Raw genomic sequence first — 23,397 nt, 5'->3', positions numbered from 1 at the left:
AGCTGCAGTGGCACACGCTATGGCCTCAGCCACTCAGGAGACTGAGGCAAGAGGATTGAGAGTCTGAGGCCAACCTCAGCAACTTAGTAAGATCCAGTCTCAAAAAGGGGCTAGAAATAGGCTAGGTGTGGTGGCACATACCTGTAATCCCAGTGGCTTGGGAGGCTGAGACAGGAGGATCATGAGTTCAAAGCCAGACTCAGCAGCTTAGTAGGGCCTTAAGCAACTCAGGAGCCCTGTCTCTAAATAAAATACAAAAAAAAAAAAGGGAGGGGGTGGCGGCTAGGGACATGGCTCAGTGATTGAGTGCCTCTGAGTTCAATCCCTGGTACCAAAAAAAGAGGGCTGGGAATATAGCTCAGTGGTAAAAGACCACTGGGTTTAATCCCCAGAACCTCCCCCCACCCCACCAAAAAAAAGAGAGATGGAAGAAATAAGTGCATGTTTGCTGATGGGAATGAACCAAGAGAGAAACAGGGAAAAGATATACTGGTGTAAGAAGAAGAGTGAACTGCTGTCATATGGTCCTTGAATAAAACCTTGTGAGGAACACAAGTTGAAGGACTGGCTTCAAACGGAGGTATGTTAAGTTCACCAGTGACGACAGGTGAGAGGATGCTCAGTGGTCATGGTGGTCGGAGGAAATTCTCTTCTGGTTGCTTCAGTTTTCTAGTGAGTTAGAAAATATCACAGAGAGCTAAGTTAGAGCATGAGGAAGGAAGAGTTAGGTGTTTGGTTAAAAGGAAAAGGGATGAAATAATTGCTTACAAAAGTGGATCCTTAAGAATCCACTAAAGGTTCAAAATAATGAATTTAAATTGAGACCACTGAGTATGGTTGTATGTTTTTGTCCAGCCACATTCAATTGTTCAGGTGCTGGTGTGGAACAGCCAGGAAATCAGATTTGAACAAGATTGTCGTTTCACAGAATATTCTGAAGGGGAGAGAGGGGAAAGAGTGCTGATCATAATGTACCACGGAATTTAAGCTAGAGAAGCAAGGGAATGAAGGGCATCCAGGGCACGAGACACATTACAGTTCCACACAGAGCAAATGAGATAAGCCTTCAACTGAAGCCAGCAAGTTAGCATGTGCGAGGCCCTGGGATGGATCCCCAGCACCGGGGTTGGGGGAGCAGCAACCATGGTTAGCAAGAAAATAGAATAAGCCCAAGTAAAGTGGAAGGAATGAAATAAAATTAAGATCAAAACAGAAACTAGTGAACAGAAAACCAAACATCCATGGGAATGATTGGTAACATCAGAAGTTGATTCTTTAAAAAGCTTTGAATACAATAAACCTTTGATAGTCTGATTAAGAAAAACATGAGTAGATATAAACAGAATTAGGAAGGAAAAGAGAGACAAATTACAGATAAAACATATTAGAAACATAAGACATTATTTTGAATAACTGGATACTGTAGTAAGCCAAAAAGTGTAAGTGGACATTGTTTAGGGAAAACAAAATATCAAGATGAATCAAGTAATAGGAAAATGGAAGAGCCTAATAACTATTAAGGAAATTTAATCGTATTTTAACTCCCACCACTACAACGACCACCTCCTGCCAAAGACCTCAAATCTTTACTAATTTGGGGGACATATTTTACCTTCAAGGTTTTACCTTCAAGCCTTCAAGAAATATTAGCATATTTGTCTTACAGTAACTATTTCAGAGAATAAAAAGAAAGAAACCAGAATCCACACTAGCTTGTCTTGCTTCCAACTTACTTAGTGTTGCGAGCAGTGAGTAAGAGAGGAATCAAGTTTGGTTCCAACAAGTGGATTTTATTCATGCAATGCACACTCAACTTAACATTCCTAATAATAGCAAGTCACAAATACATTGAATATTCATTCCCTTGTTCACCTAGAGTCCAATCCCCATGGACTTACTCAATGCAACGTCTCTTAGCCAGGAAGTCAGTCAGCAAGACCTAGGGGATTCTTCTCACCATAGCCTCTCTCAGCTCCATGGATGTCTTTGGATGTCCTCGGGTGTCCAATAAGCTGGAGGCTGGGTGGCAGTGGTTGCTGCAGGAGAGGTGGTCAATTGTCTGGCCTCGGTGACAACAGTCAATCAGTGATCAGTGGTAGCGTAGACAGCAGCCAGGGCAGTCAAGAGACAGAGCGACGTGGAGTCCTCTGGTGACAGTGCTGGTGACAGTTTGCTCCAAAAGTCTAGGGGTTTAAGTAGTGATTTTTAGCCCAGTCATGCTCGGGTCTTCACTGATAAAGACCAGAACACGACTAGACTAGGAGCCCCCACTCGAATCATAGATAAAGGTTCATATTGGCGTTGTTCAGAAGTGTCATCCTGCCTCACAGCAAGTTTGTCACCAGGCGCCTTTATTTTAGTTTTACAAGTTCAGGCAAATACCAAATACAGCTTATTATTACTACATAACACACAACTATAGCAGTTCCTATTATTTCCTTGTCTCATTACGCTGGAAACAACAAAAAGTCTGAATACTTTCCACAAACAGCACTAAAAAAATAAAGACATTCAACCTTGTACCTAGGCAGTACACGTTTCATGGGTTGGAATTGCTGCAGGCTTTCTTTTTTAACTGGAGATTGAATCCAGGGCCTCATGCATGCTAGTCAAGCACTCTGCCCCAAGGCACATCCCTGACTTTTTAACTTTATTTAGAGACAGGTTCTAGAGGAATTGCTTAAATTGGCCTCCAATTTGCATTTCTGCCTCAGCCTCCTGAGTCTCTGGGATTACAGGCATGTGCTCCCAAACCCTAGCTCTAGAATGTGAAACTTGGTGATCACCCTTCTCTGTGGTGAACAGTGGATCTGCTGTGCTCTTTGAATTTTGATTCCAGTAGTAATGATCAGTTTTGGATATAGATATTCAGTTAGTCTGTATTATGACCAGTAGTGGTTTTGTTTTATTTTGTTTTGTTTTGTTTTGTTTTTTGCAGCACTGGAGGTAGAATCCAAGGCCTTGTACATGGCTAGGATTTATGTACTCTCTCTCTCACTGAGCTACATCCTCAGCCCAGTATATTTTTTAAGATAGCTAGGTCACACGATAGTCTAAGACATGGGAAAGTAGCTTATTTTTTGGTTTGTTTGAGTATGGTGCAAAGCATATGGAGATCAACTCTGTGACCTTAACTTGAATAACAATCGTTATCATCTCAAATCAGCCAACCAAGGTAGTAACATGGCACACAGCATTGTGCAGACTACTTAGAGCAGTACCTGAGACTCTGCGCTGTTACCCCTCCTTGCCTTGTGTGCTCAGAGAACAGCATGTTCTCTTCACGTGCGTGTACCAGTTGGCTAGGTAACTGTGGAGCTAGCTTCTTCCCTGCACTGCATGCTAAGCAACAGACTCTAGGAGTCTAATTAATTTGATTCCCACATTGCTCATGTTTACCACAAACATGGCATGCCTCATGAACCTCACAAGTAGTGTTTCCTAGAGAAGTGCACATGTACCCCTCCTACTCTGCGACAGTGTTTGCCTCAGCGTAATTGTGTTATGGGAAATTACACTGTCATTGCAATGCGGGAATGACAGAGCCGACAGGACCATTAACTTGAGAACCCTCAGAATTGTTACCTGCTTCCCTCATGGCTAACTAAAGGAGCTTTATTTCTGAATTATGATGTGGGGTTGAAATGCATTGTTTAAAATATGTAAAGAGACTGTCCTTTACTTAACAATGGGCCAGAATAATCTGGACAAAAATAATAATACTCTTCCTATGAAATATTTTTCTTTCAACTCTTTCTCTCTTATGATGGTTAGAGGTTTTTTTGTTTGTTTTTGTTTGGTTTTTTGGCATCATGTCTTAGGCACAGGGAGACACTTTCATGTCATTTTCAGGTATAGTCATGTTTTTAGCAAGAATCAAAGCTTAATGCCCATGCTGCCCACGGGGCCCTAGACAAAAGGGAAAACCGACCTCCAACGGAAATGTGAAAGGCAGAAAAAGTAAATGTTAGATGTTTAAAGAATTCAGTCGTTTTTAGAAGAAAATCATTTGAGAATAAGGGAGACAATAAGAATTAGAACTTAAACCTAGTAGTGCAGTAGCACCTTTCATCTTCGACTGTTTTAAATTAGTTATAACTGAAAACATGGAGATAAAGTATGGCACATAGACAACCAACAAAATATATGGACAATTACACTATTTGTGTCAAAGTGTCTGCAAAGCAGAAGGGGTAGATACCAGTCCATTGTAGACCAGGAAGATTCTGATAAACTTCCATAGGATCTGTGTATCATAAGAACATTAGCCAGGAATGGTGGCACATGCCTTTAATCCCAGCTATGTGGGAAGTGAGGCAGGAGGATCACAAGTTCAAGACCAACCTGGGCAACTTAGTAAGACCATGTCTCAAAATAAACAGGGCTGGAGGTATAGCTCAGTGGTAAAGCACCACTAGGTCAATCCCCAGTACCAATAGATAGATAGATAGATAGATAGATAAAATTCAGTCTTTCTTCCTGATTTTAAAACAAATTAATTAACTGGGTGCAATGGTATATGCCTGTAATCCCAGATACTTGGCAGACTGAGGTAGGAAGATCACAACTTGGAGGGCAGTGTTAACAACTTAGCAAGACCCTGTCTCAAAATAAAAAAGTCTATGTTCCATGCAGAGGCAGAATATTCCCGGATTCCATCCCCAGTACCATTTAAAAAAATAAAATAGAACAAGTTCACTAAGATAAAATTTATATACAATAAACTGGACATATTTAAAATGTATCATCTGATGAATTTGGGGATATGCATCCATGGAGCTATCTTTCCAACTCTACCTTGTGTGGTGTGTGTAGATCTGTGTTCTAGCACCAAGCTGCATTCCCAGTCCAACTCTACTTAACTCTTAACAAGTTTTACAAGAGTGTCAGACAAGTCATATACTTTTAAGCTACACATCTGTTACAGTATTTAACAAACTGTATACCCTATTAAACAAACAAATCGTTTGCTGCTTTTCAACTAAACAAAAAGACCTAATTTGTCCTGTTAATGCTTCTACCAATTCGGTATATTTTTCTCATCAGGGTGTTGTGAGCATTTTGGCAGGGTAATTCTTCACAATGTGGGTCTGTCTCTGGCATAGCAGGGACATTCAGCATCCATGACCCTGACCTATTACAGTAGCACTCTCCATCATTGTGACAATAGTATCCCCACATACTTCCAGATGCCCTTTTATTAAGTATTGCCCCTGCCCTTGAAAACCCTCAGATTCGGAGTTGCCCCTTCTAACTTTGCTGCTCTTTCCATCCTGTGACGATTTTTGGAAAAGCTGCATGAGTTGTTCACATAAAAAAGAGGTAGCTTTTCACTGTTTGCCTTTTTAAGCTATTGCTAAATTTAACTGCAAAACATTAACTCGTGAACCAATTCTGGGACAGTTTATAGAAGGGTTTTCTTAAAGGGTCTTTATAGTCCCTTACCCTTAATTGAGATACTGTGATTTAAACTTTCATAACACTTTCATAAGGCATGATTATTTAACTATATGAAAGCAAAATTGGGAACATTTTGTAGACTAATAAAAGTTACTGTGCACTCCATTCTGGTCAACTTGACGATCCTGTCTTGCTTGGCCTCTGTTGCTGCCTTATGCCTCAAATGACACTGTCCCCACCCTACCCCTAACTCACAACAACCCCCCAGAGTATACACAAGCCTTTCAGGGGATACGTATGTTGGTCTGATTTTTAGCTTTTATTGCTTTTTCATAAAGAACACATGTCAAAAAACCCTTTATTAAATTGAAAGAATTGCATGACTTCTTCTCACTCTGCATTTCCTTACATGTGGAATAAAGGCCAGATCTTTACTCTGGAATGATTTATGTCAAAGGAGAGGTGACAGTAAGAGATTCATTTCACGATAGAAGTCCTAATGTGTCTCCTTCACTAAGGAGTGTCTGTACAAGAGTCATCAGTAAATGAGAGTTACCGTCACTGATCTGACCCATCCCCAAAGAGAGGGGAGGATTTTCACAGCACATAACTAAAACGAAGTATTAACATGGGAAAATGGAAGGAGAAAGGGGCAAGTGACCAGGAATCTATTTCCTTCAGAACTTCTCATTCACCCCCAAATAATGTGTATAGCCCCTCTATGTACCCTAAAACAAAGCAACAATATAAATGCACAGGGTATAAGTGAAGCTCTTATTAGTTTTATCTTCTGACTTGGCTGTGTGCCATCAATGGTCTCCTTAAAAACAGCTTATTTGTTTAGTATGAGATCAGAAATTATTTATATAAAAACATTCAGAAGAATAGGACTTGATTATTAATTTTAGCAATATGGAGACTTTATAATTATATAAATGAGATTTCCTGTTGTCTTTTTGAAAGTAGGAATCATGTCTCTTAAGAACTTTATATATTCCCCTAGACCGGAAGAGTAGAGGAAGGGGGTTGGGGGGATAGGGGAGTTCTAGAGAATGAAATTGATCAAATTATGTTATGTACGTGTCATAATGCACCAACAAAAACATAAATAATTTTTTGTGGTACTAGGGATTGTACCTAGTGCTCTATCACTGAGCTATATCCCCAACCCTTATTATTTTTTTAATTTTAAGATAGGGTATTGCTAAGTGGCTGAGGCTGGTCTTGACCTTGGGATCTTCCTGCCTCAGCACCTTGCATGGAGTAAACACTTAATAGTTGTTAGGTAGATTAATGGGAGAAAAGTATCTGTTGATAACAAAAAAGAAAAATTTATTCTTTGGCCCTTATATTCATAAATAAACTTGAAAATCACCATCTGTTCTAAACTCTTAGTTCCAAAAGGAGAAACAGACATCTTTAACTGTTAAAGCCTAGTTCCTAACTGATAATACTTGACTTAACCTTCTTCCCTCAGTGTGAACTACAATACTATATATTGTGGCTGTTAGAAGTTTATAAACTAAGCTACTAAAAAAATGGGATGCAGGAAAAAGCAGATAAATTTTTGAAAGACTAGGTAATATCTGTCAAACTGTCGATGATTCCCTTCAGGTCTTGAAGCTCTTGAGGTTTGGAAACCATGTTCACCTTCCCAAGGAACTTTCCCATAAGTTTACTATATCTGATTAAATAGGTAATGGTAAGGAATTCTTTTGTCACTGTGCTAAAAATAGAATATTAAATATTATAGTTCTAGATTATTAAGTTTCAAGTTTGAGGATACTTCTGAAAAGCCTAGACCTAAAGTTCCTTGGCTAAAGTCATTCAACATTTATTTATTGCCTTAAACATCTCATAGTTTAGGCTCATTTCTGACATTTGTAAGGGCTACTAATGGGAAGGTCTTCTTTGATCTGCTTAACTAGGAGCAATCCAGAATTTTATTCTGCTGTACTTTTTTTCTTTTTTGAAATAAAAGAACTTGAAAGGTCATAGATATGGACTGTGAAATTGTGAAACTACTCTCAGAAAACTGTAATAATTAAAAATAATCCTAAGATTAAGATTTTTCATGAATTATAGCTTGATAAGAAAAAAAAAAGCTGCTCTGGGTTTTCCAAGCCAACAGAATTTTTATAAGAATTATTTTTAGTAATTGTAGTTGATATACTTTTTTGTCAATATAGTTCACCCCCTCCTTTGCATACATATTTATACTTGTATATGGGATTCTTTTTTTAAGTTGTGTTGATTGAACCCAGAACCTTATGCATGCTAGGCAAGAGTTCTACTACTGGGCAACCCAGCTCTTTTGTATTTTATTTTGAGGCAGAGTCTTGCTAAGTTTCTCTGGGTGGCCTCAAACTTGTGATCCTCCTGCCTCAGCCTCCCAAGTTGCTGGGATTGCATGTGTTTGCCACAGCACCCAGCCATCAGAAATATTTTAAAAATCAGTTTGACTGTGACCCAAAGTGCAAATGCCATCCCTTCTACCCTCTTTATTGCTTCACCTGTACCTTCATATTCTTTCCTTACATACTCTTCAATCCTTATCCTTCCAAAATTTCTTATTAGACTAAGTTTAAAAAAAAAAAATTATCACTTTGATCTGTCCTGCATAAATATCATAACCCCTTTTGCAGGCTAGTAGTCTTTATTGAATGGTAAATACAGCAAGCAGAATAAGGTTAGGCCTTTTTTCTCCCCTTGGAACTTAATAATTTCATCATCTTTGATGTCCAGAATGCAGTATGCTTGAATATTCAAAAAACAGACAACTGCTACCATCTCCCCACTTCGTGTAACAGTGAAAACTCTGCTGATCTTGAATTGTCAGGTTTGGGGAGGAAAAAGGGAACCTTGTTCTTCATATAGGAAAAAGCAAGTATGAATTCCAACTACTCTGTCCTTGAAGTGATAGTAAGTACTCGTTCCTCTTGTTGGAGCCCTTCAGTGACATTGCAGGAATCACCATTCATGCCATAGATCACAGAAGGGTTTGCAGGGTGCATTTGATTAGTCTTGATGTTTGCATCATGAAACCAACCATCTCGCAGTCGAGATGATTCTTGGAATTATGTCCTCCATAATAACAAATCATTCTCTGCTGGCTTGTAGCAGTAGTTGTCTATCAGATTCCAAATTTATATTCATAAATAATGACTATTATAGTATTTTCAGGTTTTACTGATCAAGCAGTGTAATACTGGGTCCAATTTAGTCATGTCCTTTATCAAAGCACATATCCTTTGTCAATTAGTTGCAGGGATGAGGAAACTATCCTTCTAGCTACAGTAAAAACTGTTCTTACTCTTCTCACCAGCAAGGGACTTGCACATCTTCACACCATTGATTTTCAAACTTTTGACCATGACCCATGGTAATAAGAGATACACTTTATAAGCCAGGTGCCGTGGCTTAGGAGGCTAAGGAAGAAGGATCACGAGTTTAAAACCAGCCTCAACAGCTTAGCAAAACCCAAGCAACTTAGCAAGACCCTATCTCTAAATAAAATAGAAATGAAGGGCTGGGGGTGTGAGTCAATGGTAGAGTGCCCCTGGGTTCAGTCCCCAGTACCAAAAAAATATAGACTTTATGTGATATAATATACATATACATGTACTGTACATAAGTAACTAAAACAACAATTTCATGAAAACATACTCTTACTTTACTATGTATTATGCATTCTGACATTTAGTATTCTGTTTCACTTTTTATTAATCTGGTTGTGAGCCACTAAGTTGATTCATGACCTACTAATGAATCTCACCTTATAGTTATTTTGCCTCTAGCACAAGGGATTGTCTGCCATTAGCAAATCCAGGTCTGTGGTGAACATATATACTCTCCAATGTGATGTGGGCTGTCTTTCCACAGTTCTCTGGAGTTAAGTCATCTTTTTGTCCCCCTTCCCCCCAGGTAAGTTGAAAGAACAGGGCTTTTTTCTTTTTTACTTTAGAACAAGTTCTAACTACAGAAGTATTTCAAGGATAAGACAAAGAACTCCTGTATACCCTTTCCCCAGAGACCAAATTCCAGTTTCACCAATTGTCTCAATAATATCCTTTGTAGTAGAAAGATCCAATCCAAGCTCATGAATTACACCCAATTTTTGTGTCTCTTTAGTCCTTTAATCCTTCCTTGCCTTTTGTGAACTTGATATTTTTTAAGATAACAGTCCAATCATGTCTCTCAGTTTGGCTTTGTCCAGTGTTTCCTTATAATCAGACTCAGCTTATGCACTTAAGGCCACAGTATCACAGTAATAATGCTGTGCTCTTCTCATTTCATGCTACCAATTTGTCCTGTGGTGTTGATTTTGATCACAAAATTAAAATGGCATCTACCAGAGTTCTTTAAAGTTTCTTTTCCTCCTTTCTGATTAATAAATATTTTATGAGGCAACATTTGAAATTATGTAAATCCACTTCCTCATCTATTCACACCCACTAGTTTTGGTATACATTAATATTCCTTTCCTGGATTTATTTTATAATGAAGTTTGCTAAATGGTGATTTTTCTAACTTCCTTACCTTTTCTACATTTATTAGTAGACATTTTACTGTAAGGAAGAACTTTTGCTCCTCCCAGTTACTTTTTCTTTTTAACTTAAATCAGTGTGGACTCATGGATTCCTGTTTTATTCAGTGGGTTATAGCTCATTGCTATCATTATTTATTTTGATACTCATGCTCCCAGGTTTTGCTTTTTTAGCAGACATCTGTGTCCCTTTATCATGACCCTATTGTTGTCTAAGCACTTCTTTATTTCCAACACAAGAAACTATGTCTCATTTTCTTTGCCTGCATCAGCCCTAGCATTAGGCTTTTCTCCAGGGAACCCTGTTCCTTTTAGTGGAAAGTGGTGTTAAGAAACAGTGATCTGGATATTAGGTTATCAGGTGTGCTAAATGCTACTGGGATGTTTCCCTTCCCAGGTCCTTCCAGACAGAGGTAGGAAATACATGTATAATTGTACATATTGATACAGAAGCATTCACTTACACACACACATAAGCACTCACGTACAGCACACATACATTTACATTCAATTTAGTTATTTCTCTATCAATATTAAAAATCCTGAGTCCATACCAATAGGTTTACTTTCTTCATACAATCACTAGGTTCATTCTAACTTTCCCTTTATTCATATTTAAAAATTTTTGGCAGGGGACAGACAGTACTGGGAATTGAACTTGGAGCACTCTACCACTAAACTATGTCCCCAGCCCTCTTTTTAAATTTTATTTTGAGAGAGTATCTTGCTAAGTTGCCCAGGCTAACCTCAAACTTGCAATCCTCCTGCCTCAGCCTCCCAAAGTAGCTGGGATTACAGGTGTGTTCCACCATGCCCAGTTTATATCTGTTTTTGGTTTTGTTTTAACAATGAAAATCATAGTTCTCGTTATTCTCAGTATGTTTGCTTATTTGCTCCATCTCCCTGGGTAAAGCCATTCCCTAACTAAACCAGGCTGTTGCCTCACCACTGTACCCTCCCTCTGCCTTCCAAGAAATAGAAAAGGTTAGGAAGAGGGAGGGAAGCAGCAGGTAGATAAGTTGTAGTTGTTTTAAGCCTTCAGGAGATTCTACTAATTCTTTCACAGTAGCCTTTTATGTAAACATATGAAAAATAAATACATAGATTGTAGAACTTATTTAAGCTTTTTGCTTCAGATAAGATTTTCATTTAGCTTTTTTTTATATTTGTTTTCATAGTGCTCTAGTGCTGGAATTGAACCCAGAGCCTTGCACATGCTGGGCAAGCACTCCGCCCCTGAGCTACCTCTCAGCCCTAGATTCTTATGTTTTCTGAATTCATGTGCATATTGACCATGCACTTCCTGTGACAACTACTGTGTATTGAGTACACTAAACTAAGCACTTTGCTGGGTGCCACGTATGCTATATACTAGACCTAAATGTATTAACTCTGCAAGTAGCATTATCACCACTTGCAGATGATAAATAAGATTCAGTGAGACTGAAGACCTTGACCATGTCAGCTGGGTCAGCAGGATATCTGCCGTGCGGCCCACTCTGGCCACATGCACAGCATGATGGTAGTATGTTGGGAATCATCACGGGGGAGGCATTCTACCAAACATCATCACTCTTGTGCCACATCTCTTTATTTTCTTGATTTAAAAAATAAAGAGAGGAAAAACTAGAAACTACCTAGCTGATTCATTAATTTCTTCCTTTAAGTTTTGGGAAAAGTGAGTCAGTGAGGGTCAGTGATCAGAATTCACATCATTAGGACATTTTATCGGCTCTTTTTCACATGAGATATGTGTCATCTCAAAAAATAAAAATAAAAAAGACACATGAATTCCCTTGTTTGATAGTCTTTGTGAATTTGTTGGAGACTGTTGAGCTGACTGCCTGGGACTCTTAGTTCAGTTATAACAACCCCCTAAAGTTCATGGACTTTTTTCCTCCCTTTATCTCACTTATAAACAAATAAACAAATAAACCCAATATTTTGTACTGCCAGTCTAGAATAAATCATTTTCTAAGCAAATGGCCTTTATAAAGCTTACCCCTGGAAGTCTGTTTCTGAGGTGTTCCTTTACCACGCTTTTTGTTTGCTGAACCTTAACTTGCAAAAGAATAGTTTGAATCATCAATGAGAGGACTCCCACCTGGGGAAGCAGAAGTTATTCTCACATATCCCTCCATGCTGATTGTCTTTGAACAGAAAGCTTGTGTGATTAGGGAATTTTCTGAGTGAAGACAAGTTTGCCATACGCCAGAATGTTATAATTTGATAGGCCAGTGCAGAGAAAAATTTATTGTTTTTAATCTCTGGATTCCTAATTTGGGAATGATATTAGAAATGTGTACTACTCAAAAACTAGGTTATCTTTATAACTGAAAGGAGCAAGACTATGGCCAAGAATATTTTCTTTCAGTTCTTATTTTCACTGAGATGTGAAGGACACTTTCATTTTCACAAGGGAGTTCATGTCTTTTGAGTCAAAAAGGAACAATAAATACTTGGTGTCTAGGCTGAAAAAAAAATTCAATATAGAAAAGAACAAGTGAATGAAGAAAGAATTTAGATTCACCTTTTTGGGAAATTTATCTCTGTTTCTAAATTTCCAGTGTATTTCTGTGAATGTCTCAAATACTCCAAATCTTTTGTGGAGCAGGGGGCAGGGTGGGTAGGAAAGGTACTAGGGAGTGAACCCAGGAGTGCTTTACCACTGAGCTACATCCCCAACCCTTTTTATTTTTTATTTTTAAGAACGGGTCTCACCAAGTTGCTGAGGATGACCTTAAACTTGCAATCCTCTTGCCTCAGCCTCCCAAGTCACTGGAATTATAGCCATCACCACCATGCCCAGCTTCAGGATCTTCTTGAATGTTTTAAATTGATAGATCTTTTCAGATCTGTTTTTACTTTACCTTAATCAACCAAAACTTAATCCTCAGGCAGTTGTTCTGCTCCCTTGTTACTGACTGTATGGCTTTTGCCAAGTCAGTGAACCTTTCTAAAACTTCAGTTTCCTCATCTGTAAGATAACAATATAGTAATGTTCTTTTCAACATGGTTGAGAGGATCAGATGAAAACAGTTTGTAAACCAGGCACAATGGTGCATGCCTGTAATCCCAGTAGCTCAGGAGGCTAAGGCAGGAGGATCGTGAGTTCAAAGCCAGCCTCAGCAAAAGCAAGGCGCTAAGCAATTCAGTGAGACCCTGTCTCTAAGTAAAATACAAAATAGGGCTGGGGATGTGGCTCAGTGGTTGAGTGCCCCTGAGTTCAATCCCCAGTATCAAAGAAAGAAAAAAAAGCAAAAGAAAAAAAAAGGGGGGTTTGTCATTGTTAGAACTTCCTAGAAGTAGATATGAAATAGAGTGAAAAGAGACAAAGGTGTCATCTAGAAACGAAGAGGGTTTACAGTTCCTCTCCAGTTGTCAGTAGGTGTGAAAGCACTGTATAAACTTTACAGAAATAGGTCAGGAAACCATTGTCAGATCAGAATTGTTTTTGCTGCCCCCTTAAGGAATAACATAACCTGGTAACTTTCATTCAACATATTGACAAGGTATCACTAATCCTTCCCTAACCAAGCATGCTTACTCCTGGTATATTACTATTTAGGTTCACACTAATATTTCTTTTCTAAGTGCAGAGGTCTAGTAGAGAAAGACCCACTCTTATCAGATGGGATTAACTATATAAGCTGTATTTATAAAATAAAATTTATGGGCCTGAATTCCCAAGAATTTAGGTACTGTATATATAATTCTGGCTTACAAATTTTGTCTGTAAATTCTTAAGGAGTTTTTTCAGATTAAAAATAAATCAAGAGCCCTTTATAAATCCTCTTCAATCTGTTCCTCAGACTAACCCCCAAGTAGCTGATCACCCCTTTTGCTTTAATTTCACAAAATTGATCATTGGAATAAAGAAGATCTCAAGACAGTCAGGAAAAATGTAAATTTCATGTGGAAGAGGGAGAGCAGGTCAGAGTTTCCAAGAGCTCAGAGAGTTGTTTCTTTGGGGAGAAACTCACTGGCTTAGAAAGCACTTGGCGAAGAAATGTTGAAGAGTATAGTGATGACAACAGAGTGCAAAAGATTAAATTTGAGATGTTTCTTCAAGGCCAAATCCAAAATCATTCAACACCCAGCAAAGAAATTCCTGTTTTTAACTCTTAATTTCCCCTGTGCTGCTGAGTCCTGTGGTCTTGCTGTTTCGCAGCTCTGTTCTTTTATTTCTGCTGTTTTCCCTTTCCCCTCACCTTCATACTCCTTTCTGATCTTTCACTCCTGCTCGTGAACTTTTAGGAAATTACAATAAGCTTTCAGCTTTAGATTAAGCCAGTGAGGTCTGTGATACACAGAGAACTTCATTTGCAGTGAGCCAAAGTTTCAAATTCAGGGGCTTCTCCACAGAGCAGCAGGAATGACATCTCATTAAAATTGAACATAAAAGGCCTGAAGGTACTTTGACAGATGTTTCTCTCTCTGGGCTTTGTTACTTAAGAGATCCGGAAGTGAAAAGGCACCATTCTCAGATTTAGAGAAGTGTTTAGAGAAATTCATCTTGGAGACTGCTGTCTCCTCGGAGTGGTGAATACTGAAGGTCTGGGGCTACCCCTGAGCTCGCCCCCAAAGAGCCTCCCTCTATGCCGAGAAACTGGCAGGTTTTCTTTTCCTTCTACAAGTGGCAACCCGAATTCTAAGTTGAAAGTGAATCTTTGCCCTTGGCTTCTCTCCAGCATTCCTCGCTGAGCGAATAGGGATTTGGAATGTCAGAAAACAGAAGAGGGGAGGGGAAAAGATGTGTGTATGACTGTGAGTGTTTATATGTAAAAGCAGCTTCGTCTGGGAGGACTTAGGAAAACTTGACTTCCTCAGACTGCTTCCTTCTCCTAAACTCTTGGTTCCTTATTTTTTTTTTGTTTTTGTTTTTAAGTTGTTTGACCTGAATTTATCCCAGCAGTTCTCAACCTTTGCAGCCCAGTGAAGTCACGCTAAGGGAAGACAACATGATTTCCAGGGGACTTGAATTTCTTGCCTCTGGATAAAGTGACTGTAGTTCTTCTCAGATTCGTCTGCAGCAGGATCCAGAGTCGTTATTCCCCTGGGATTTAAGCTGGTGTCATCAGGAACCTAGGTTCAGGTTTTGTCGAAGAACAAGCTTCATAAGAAGTGTCCTTCTGGGAGAATCAAGGACTTGATCTAGATGTCAAGGTGTTGCTCAGCACAGTACCCTCTACCACAAGCCACCAGTACTGAGCACTTGTGGTTGGAGTTGAAATGAAAATATTGATGGAACACGCCTCTCAGACTCTGTTTAACTGTGGACTGGTTCAGAGCTCAAGACTATAATTTACAGGGCAGCTTTTATCCTTTATTTAGTTCTTTCCAAAGTCATCTTGCATCAGTTCAAAAGGAGAGATTCTTTGAGGGTAACCTACAAGGCAGTTTCCCAGCTTTGTGTGAAGAATTCAGAGTTTGAGTGTCTGTCTACATCCTAAGGAACCATGTCCTCTCTATATACTCGAAGTAAAGAATTCACGCGGAATAGAAAATCTCAGTCTGATTCTCCCCCAGCATCTCCCTCCCCGACTGCCAAGACACTCCGAGTAAGCAGCCTTTTTTTATTTACGTATGTTCCTAGTTGTGTCAAAGGTGGGGAATGTGTTTATATACAATTTAGGGGTTAGGTTAAGAGCAAAAGCATATGGAACATACGGGAATCAGTAAAGGGGGGAAATGCAAGTAAAGACCCATTTAGCTTCTCTGCAAGAGGTTATGGTTCGTAATACCTGATACAGTCTTAAGTAAAAGCAGACTTAAATATGTCAGCCTACAGTTTCTGTGTTTTAGCTTTTAATAAGTTGTAAACTGTTTGACAGTAAGATTTTAGAGTTTTTATCATTATGTCTTATGGGGCATTTCTTAATTTCTGTGGCTATATTTAGTTGCTGCCTTTCCTGTGTTTTATGGATCGATACTATGATTCAAAAGAAAAAGCTCCCATATGACTATGGAACTTATACAGAAAAACTTCAGTTATATGCAACTTCTGCTTGCGTGTGTGTACAGGCATGTATGTGAAATAGAGTGTGCCTTCGCCTATTTGGCATGATAGGCAAAGTGATTTGAGTGAAAGAAAAACCAAAATGATCAAGAACTTATAGACAATGGGAACCTTACTCCTCAGTCACTCAGGTACCATCAGGAAATTTCATGCTTAAAAACCAAAGGAATAACTCATGGCTACTGACAACCAGTGGTATGGAGGAGCTTGTGATGTTCTGAACAGAGACATTTGAGGCTTTTCTCAGTCGACTCCAGTCAATGTCTCTGCTGAAGTGATTGACATGTGGGCATTTTGTATCTAATTTAATGTCTTCCTCTGTAGGAAGCTGACTAAAGGAAGAAATGCTACCAGTAGCAAATGATGAGGAACGCTGATGGGCATATTAGGTAGTAGGTAAGGTAGCAGTTCCTTCTTAGGGAACTAGACTGTGCTCTGCTGTACATAACAACGTAAGGGTCATAGCTTCCTTATTTGGGGACGTGTGGGGAGAAAATCTGAAAGAAATCTGAGCAGACTGCTTGTTTCTTTTCAGTTGCTTTACTTGCACTTTCAACATCTTTCTCATGGTGTATATTATCAGGTAGTGGTGGTCTTGGACCTCAGCCAGGGATGTTTAGTTACCAGAATACCAAAAGAATGCTGTTTAGAAGCTGTTTCATTCACAAGTTCTCTTTGTGAGAGGACCAAGAGAGGCTCTGGTGTACATGTCACCGTTATTAAGTTCCAGAATAGCTCTGGAACACATGGGCTAGTACCTTCCTTTTCTAAGGAACCACAGAATGTTTTCTCCCCAGCAGATTTTAGGTGTTTTCTGGCGACTGCCAATTGAGTCCACAAAGCTGAACTCTGTTACTTGAGTAACATTTCTTCTTTAAAGTTAGCAGTCTACTGAAGAAGTACTTTCTTCTTGTCTCACTCCTAACAGCTGCCATCCAGCCTCCCACCCTCATTCCACTACCCCTCACATCCCTGCCTTTTAGAGAGAGGTCACAGTAAGAGAAAATTTGAGGATTGAGATTACAGGAAATCAAACATGGACAACTTTCATAAGAGACTACTTCCCAATTTTAGTGGTCTGTGGCTATGGATTCCCACAATAGCATCAGTTTATTGTAACCAACTTTAGTATCCAAATGACTGGGGACTATATTGTAGAGAACATTGATTTTTATATACCACTCATGTTCCATTATCTTACTTTTGTCTGTAATCTCTGAGATAGTGAAAAATATGCATAACTAATTTGGAGGTTGTTGATTCTCAGCTAAGATTTACCTCATACGATGTCCTTAGTCTGGTTCCTGTCCTCTGACTAATTAGGGTGCTATTTAACAACTAGTTTTGTGGTTGTCTTGGACTCATGTGTCTTTGGATGCTTGGTTGTAACTGGCTGATCCTCTGCCACCTCGAAGGTGGTTCTCACTACCTACATGTTACATGTGGGGAAACAGAAATGCGTGGAAGTGGCTTCCCGGCATCACTCGGCTAGTAAGCCATAGTCTTGATTTAAGCTAAGATCTCTTGGCTCCAAAACCCACATTCATCGGCAACACTGGAGTACATATCAAATAGATTCGATAGTCAAGGTTAAAGACATGCTAAGGAGTAAAGATGACAGTCCAAAGCTTAAGTAACTCTGGGAATCCAAAATTTATCCATGGTAGTAACACAGGAAACTGAAATTGCGGGAGGAAGAACCCCAGGTCTGTACAACACGGTGGGCAATTGATAGGTCATAACTTAATCTCCCGTGCCTGGTTCTCAAATTCCCGTCTTTTTGTCTAGGATTATGAACCCCACTGAGCCTGAGACTTCGTGGGCTATGAGGTCTTCAGATTTCTCTTAAAGAGGAAAATGTTGTGCAGGACATTGCTATACATATTTCAGAGTGAAAGGCAGAACAGCTCTCATTGTCCTCAACCAGACCTCTGGGTCTATCTGTCTCTCTCTTTCTCTCATACACACAGTTTTCTGATAGAGATCACATAAAATTAAAGACATGCAGCCCCTGATCCAGCGCTGTACGAAACAGGATTGAGATTTTGAGTTAGCATTTAAAAGCTCTTGGGAGTTTTTTGTTGTTGTTTTTAGTGGTGTTAAAGGGGGTAAATATGAAATGTTTCCATATAAGGACAGTGTCCTCAGAGAATTTTTAAATAATGGCTGTTCACATGGAGAGAATACTTTGGACACTTTGCTCTTCAAGAAGCAGAACAGGCAAACTAAATTCAGTGGGAATTGTTTTTAACTTAAGAAAACAAAAGACCAAAAGACTTTTTAGTGACTGCAAAACAAACTACTTTATCACGCACCTTTACTTGTAAACTTCCAGTAGCATCTGATATTTTTTTTCATGTAATATAATGCTGTGTTTCTATACTCAGTAAGCCTCTGACCTGTTTTAGTCATAAGAAAATCTAACGCCTGCCCAGAAATCGCACAACTAATATACTCCCTAATGAGAAATCACTCATGAGAACATAGTGTGTGTCCTCCCCAGCCAAGATTTGTGTTTACTTTCTCTAATTATATTTTTTAAATAATATTCTTAATTTTCTGAATATAAATTATACCATAAAACATGGTTTTTAAAAAATACTTCCATTACAGTGCTTTATTTTATGGAAGTACTGCCATTATCCTGCTGAAAGAAAAGCTATGTTGATCGTTTTTTATTTTGCCTTTCTGAGGGTAAAATCATGATAGGCTGACATGGTCTGTTCAGAAAAAAAATAAAAGTACCCTTTTTCCACAATAGGCAAAAATGTCCATCTATCCTTTTTGTATCCCTGCACCCCTTCCAGCCCTCCCTAAGAACAGCTATTGTAAGTGCTATGCTCCTGATCCTGTTGACTGGGGCTCCTGTGGAATAATGAAATACCTGATTCAACAGCTTCTTGTGGCATTCACACCAGTTTCACAGTTGTTCAGCATCTCTTTTATCTCTAAAGGCTGGGAGTTCCCTGAGCACCAGATCTGTTCATCTCTGATTTGTTGTTACTCAGGAAAAACAGAACAACTTCCAGATTTACTCTCAATTCTAATGGGAACCACACAGGGTACTTTTTATTAGACTCTGAAGGGTCAGCTGTCTTCTTCCACCGTGGAGCAACTACAACATAAAATTCTTGGTTCACAGTGCTGGGTTTGTGGCTCAGCAGTAGCGCGCTTGCCTGACACGTGTGAGGCACTGGGTTCAGTCCTCAGCACCACATAAAAATAAATAAAATAAAGATATTGTGTCCATCTACAACTAAAAAATATTTTTTTTAAAAATTCTTGGCTCACATATTCAGTAGAAAAGTTTTCTTTGATAGTAATTTTTCAATATTAGAAAAAAATTCTGAACTACAAATACATTAGGAACCCCAACTCTTGCTTTTTAATCACTGAGTTTAATAAAATTCTGTAACTCAGGAACTAGTCCATTTAGATGGGTTGGCATTTAAATAATCCTAAGGCATGAGCCAGTTATTCATTAGTCAATAATCTCAAGTTATTATTTGCCAATTTTAAAAAATTGCAAGATAAGATATTTACAAAGAAAACATACTAGCAAATGTCCAAACTCTAGTGTATTTGATTTTATTATGTTGAATACATCTTGAAGTAAGTGGGTCATCAGCTAAACCCTGGGAATCTTTAATTAGGCAGATTTTTATTGAATCAGTATTTGTGATAATAGGATTTGACCTGCATTTATAAACCAGGATCAGTAGCATTTTTTCATTTAGATGGGATTGCTTCAGGTCTAACATCTCAACAGAAAAGATTTTACATAATAATAATTTTCATCCAGCCATTTTCACATATAAAGAGAACAGTTAATCAACTTACTTTGTTTTGTAATCAGCCATACAAACTAATCACAGTACATTTGATAATAATTGGATGATAAAAGATTACAGCTTTCATGAGAGCTTGTCTGTGTGGCAACTAATAGGCAGGCCAGAGGCATCCTGCCTTCTCACCTCCCAGACCTTCAGTGTTGAAAATCATTCTTTCCATGTGCTTTGTGCTCATCTCTGGCAAACACCAAGTAGTTCTGTAGCATATTATCTTATCCTCTGTACCTAAAGTTCTTTAACTGGGGGACTACCCATCTGGAATGCTCTTAGTAGTAGTAGTTTTAATTTTGAGACAGTGTCTCATTAAGTGGCCCAGGCAGGCCTCGAACTTGCTATCCTCCTGCCTTAGCCTACCCAGTCTCTGGGATTACAGGCATGTGCCATCCCACCTGACTGGAATCTATTTTTTATTCCACCTTATAATTTGTTATCCTGGAATGAGAAACATTTGGGTGAACTTGGTAATTAGGATGCAATCTGTTTATCATTTTTTCTGCCTAATGAAACCCACAAGTGTATTTTTTGTTTGTTTGTTTGTTTATTCCACTCAAGAAAAGTCAATAAGGACTGAGGTTGTGGCTCAGTGGTAGAGTGCTTGCCTAGCATGTGTGAGGCACTGGGTTCAATTGTCAGCACCATGTATAAATAAATGAATAAAATTGAGGTCTGTCAGCATCTAAAAACTATTAAAAAAAAAAAAAAAAAAAAGAATGGGAGTTTTGAAGGCATCAACTCCTTTACTGCAAGCTGTGTCCTGCCCTCTTACCCTAAATTTCTAATCCCATGATAAATGAGTATTAAAGCCACCTGCCCTACTTCGTTTTGTTTTTCAAGACAGGATCTTGCTATGTTGCCCAGGCTGGTTCAAGTTATCCTCCTGCCTCACCCTATTGGGTAACTGGCACTTAGGAGCTCACCAGTACACCCAACCAATCCTGCCCTATCTTGAATCTTCCCACAATTAACATTCTATGAGCATCTGCTATGTAGTAAACCCTATATTGGACACTGGAATTCCTAATAAATGAAAGATGCAATGTCCACCCTCAAGGAATTTTAAATATAATTGTAGAGATGGAAACCAAGAATTATGACACAGGAAAGTTAAACTTTCTAATAAAGACATAAAGGTACAAAGTGTTTTAGGTCAGGCCAGGCGCAATGGTATACACCTGTAATCCTAACTACTCAGGAGGCTGAGGCAGGAGAATCACAAGTTCAAGGCAAGATTCAGAAAATTTGGAGGTGAAGAGGATGGAGTGGGTATTGGAGATTTAACCCAGGGGTGCTTTGCCACTGAGCTACATCCCCAGCCTTTCTTATTTTTTTTATTTTGAGACAGGGTCTTGCTAAGTTGCTTAGGACCTCACTAAATTGCTGAGGCTGACTTCTAATTTGGGGTCCTCCTGCCTCAGCCTTCCGAGTCACTGGGATTACAGGCATGCACCACCATGCCTGGCCAGGTTTAGAAATTTAAAGAGTCCCTCAGCAACTTAGACTCTTTCTCAAAACTAAAAGAGCAAAGAATATAGCTCAGTGGTAAAGCAATCCTGAGTTCAATCCCCAGCACCACCCCCCCCAAAAAAAAGAATCAGTCAGGTGTTAAATGCATTAACCTGATGTTTGCAGAACAATAGAAGCTAATTGAGTGAAGAACAAGGAAATAGCATATTACAAGGTAGAAAAATATGAGAAACTATAGCATTATTTTGAAAGTTGCATATCAGTGTGGCTAGAACAAAGGATGTATTTAAGGAGTATAGTATGAATTAAGGCTGGAGTCTTAGCAGAGGTCACACCATGTAGGGTTTAGTATGTCATTCTTAGGATGTGGAAAGTTATCCTGTGGATAAAGGACTGAAGATTTAGAGTGAAGTTGCTGTGATCAGAATTGCTTGTCAGAGGAATACCTCTAGTAGCTGTAGAAGCTGGTTGGTGGAGCCAGTGTCAGAAGATGATCAGGTCGGTGAGCTCCTGTCTCAGTATTCCAGGTGAGACATGATAAAGGCCTGCACCAAGGTATTCTCCAGGTAGAAGAGAAGCATTCAATTGTTTGGAAACTAGAACTGACAAAACCTGGGGATCGGTAGAATGGGAGCAGGGCTGAACCTGGGAGAAGGCAGAGAGTTAAGAGCAATGCCCAGGTCTTTGGTTGAGGTGGCTTGGTGAAAAATGGTCAAATTTGACAAACGGCCAAAAATGACAAATTGCATTGGCAAACATAGGGAGTAAAAGTATGTTGAACAGGAACGATTTCATTTTTCGATACATCGAATTAGAGGAACTTTGGAACATTCAGTTAATGATATCTAAAAAGTATAGGTTGAGCATTCCTTATCCAAAATGCTCCAAAATTCAAAAACTTTCAGCACAAACATGATACCACAAGTGGAAAATTCCACACCTGACCTCATGTGACAGGTTGCAATGAAAATAGAGATGCACTAAAAATATTGTACAAAATTACCTTCAGGCTAAAGATGAATTTCCTGTTTAGTCTTGGGCAAGTCTCCAGGAGATCTCATTATGTATATGCAGATATTCCAAAATCTGAAAGGCTTCGAGTCCCAAGCATTTCAAATAAGGGACACTTAACATGTGACTGGTCTAAAGATGGGGAGAAAATTATGGGCTGAAAATATTGATATTTATGATTAAAGTTATGGGAGTGTTGAGCTTGTCTGAGGACTAGATGCAGTGTCAGGAAAGGGCTGAGAAGTATCTAGGAGAGCGGCAACAAGTGGGCAGAGATGTGCAGCTGCCTCTGGCTCTTTCCTATCCAGCTACCACTGGAATCTCCAGCAGAAGGGCAGCAGGGTCTGTATCTTGTTTCTTTGTTAAGGGCCATTGTAGTCAACCTTCCGTTAAGGATAGTAAGCTTCAGTTCTCAAAGGATCCAAAAATTTAAGAAGTCAGGGGTCAATCAGTTATGAGTTTTGGATTGAGTTCTAGTTTTGTTTTCAGTACTTAACCAGCTATGTAATCAGGGATTACTTTTTTTCAAATTTGAAAAAGTTCCCAGACTATTCAGAATTGGTTTGGTTCCCCCCAACCCAAACCACCCCACCAGTCTCCTAATGTTTGGGTGAACTGGCAATTAATTATAGTCAGAAGGCCAAAGGGAAACAGTGAGAGCTGACTCTCCTCAGCCTTTTGTTCTTTTTTAGTTCCTTTTTTATTCTGTTCTTGACCTTCTTATTATGCAGTGGGTGGTGGTTATCCACAACTGGGGTGGTAGTCGTCATCACAATCCCAAAACCCAGAAACATTCTTTGGTTATACAATGCAAGGAGTTCTACTAGTGAGTTAAAGATACTAAAAGTTGTTTCAACTTTAACCTCATCATGTTTTATTGTGAAAATAACATTTTTATATACAGATTGCATGTAAAATAGCGAGTGATTATTTTTTAAGTTGTTTGTGAAAAGTTATATATTCTAGATTTAAATTGAATTATAAAATAAATGAAAGTATATCAAACTGTTAAAAACATGAAAAATCTTTGTGTTGCTTTCCAAAGTCAACTTCACATGGGATTGGTTATTTAGAAAGGGTTTTTACCACCCAGACAGTAAAATAAT

General features: G+C 38.9%; 1 protein-coding gene and 1 non-coding gene across 6 annotated transcripts in view; both read left to right on the top strand.

Moving 5' to 3' along the window:
• Ppp1r12b (protein phosphatase 1 regulatory subunit 12B) overlaps window positions 1-23,397 on the top strand; it is a 206,986-nt gene that overhangs the window by 143,552 nt on the left and 40,037 nt on the right. Inside the window, exon 1 of one of the 5 annotated variants that reach the window (XM_047520114.1) lies at window positions 14,742-15,507. The exons of the other annotated variants lie outside the window; for them this stretch is intronic. Within the exon in view, the coding sequence (XP_047376070.1) occupies window positions 15,406-15,507 (102 nt within the window). The 5' untranslated portion in view covers window positions 14,742-15,405. Of the gene's footprint in view, window positions 1-14,741; window positions 15,508-23,397 lie in introns of those variants that run through there. 5 annotated transcript variants of the gene reach the window in all.
• Window positions 18,559-18,690, top strand: LOC124962483 (small nucleolar RNA SNORA69). The gene has a single exon (XR_007104498.1). It is a non-coding gene; the product is annotated as a small nucleolar RNA SNORA69 (small nucleolar RNA).

The sequence above is a fragment of the Sciurus carolinensis genome, chromosome 12 (assembly GCF_902686445.1).
Source record: "Sciurus carolinensis chromosome 12, mSciCar1.2, whole genome shotgun sequence".
In the NCBI taxonomy this organism is placed as follows: domain Eukaryota; kingdom Metazoa; phylum Chordata; class Mammalia; order Rodentia; family Sciuridae; genus Sciurus; species Sciurus carolinensis.
This window is presented reverse-complemented; position numbering and strand designations above follow the sequence as displayed.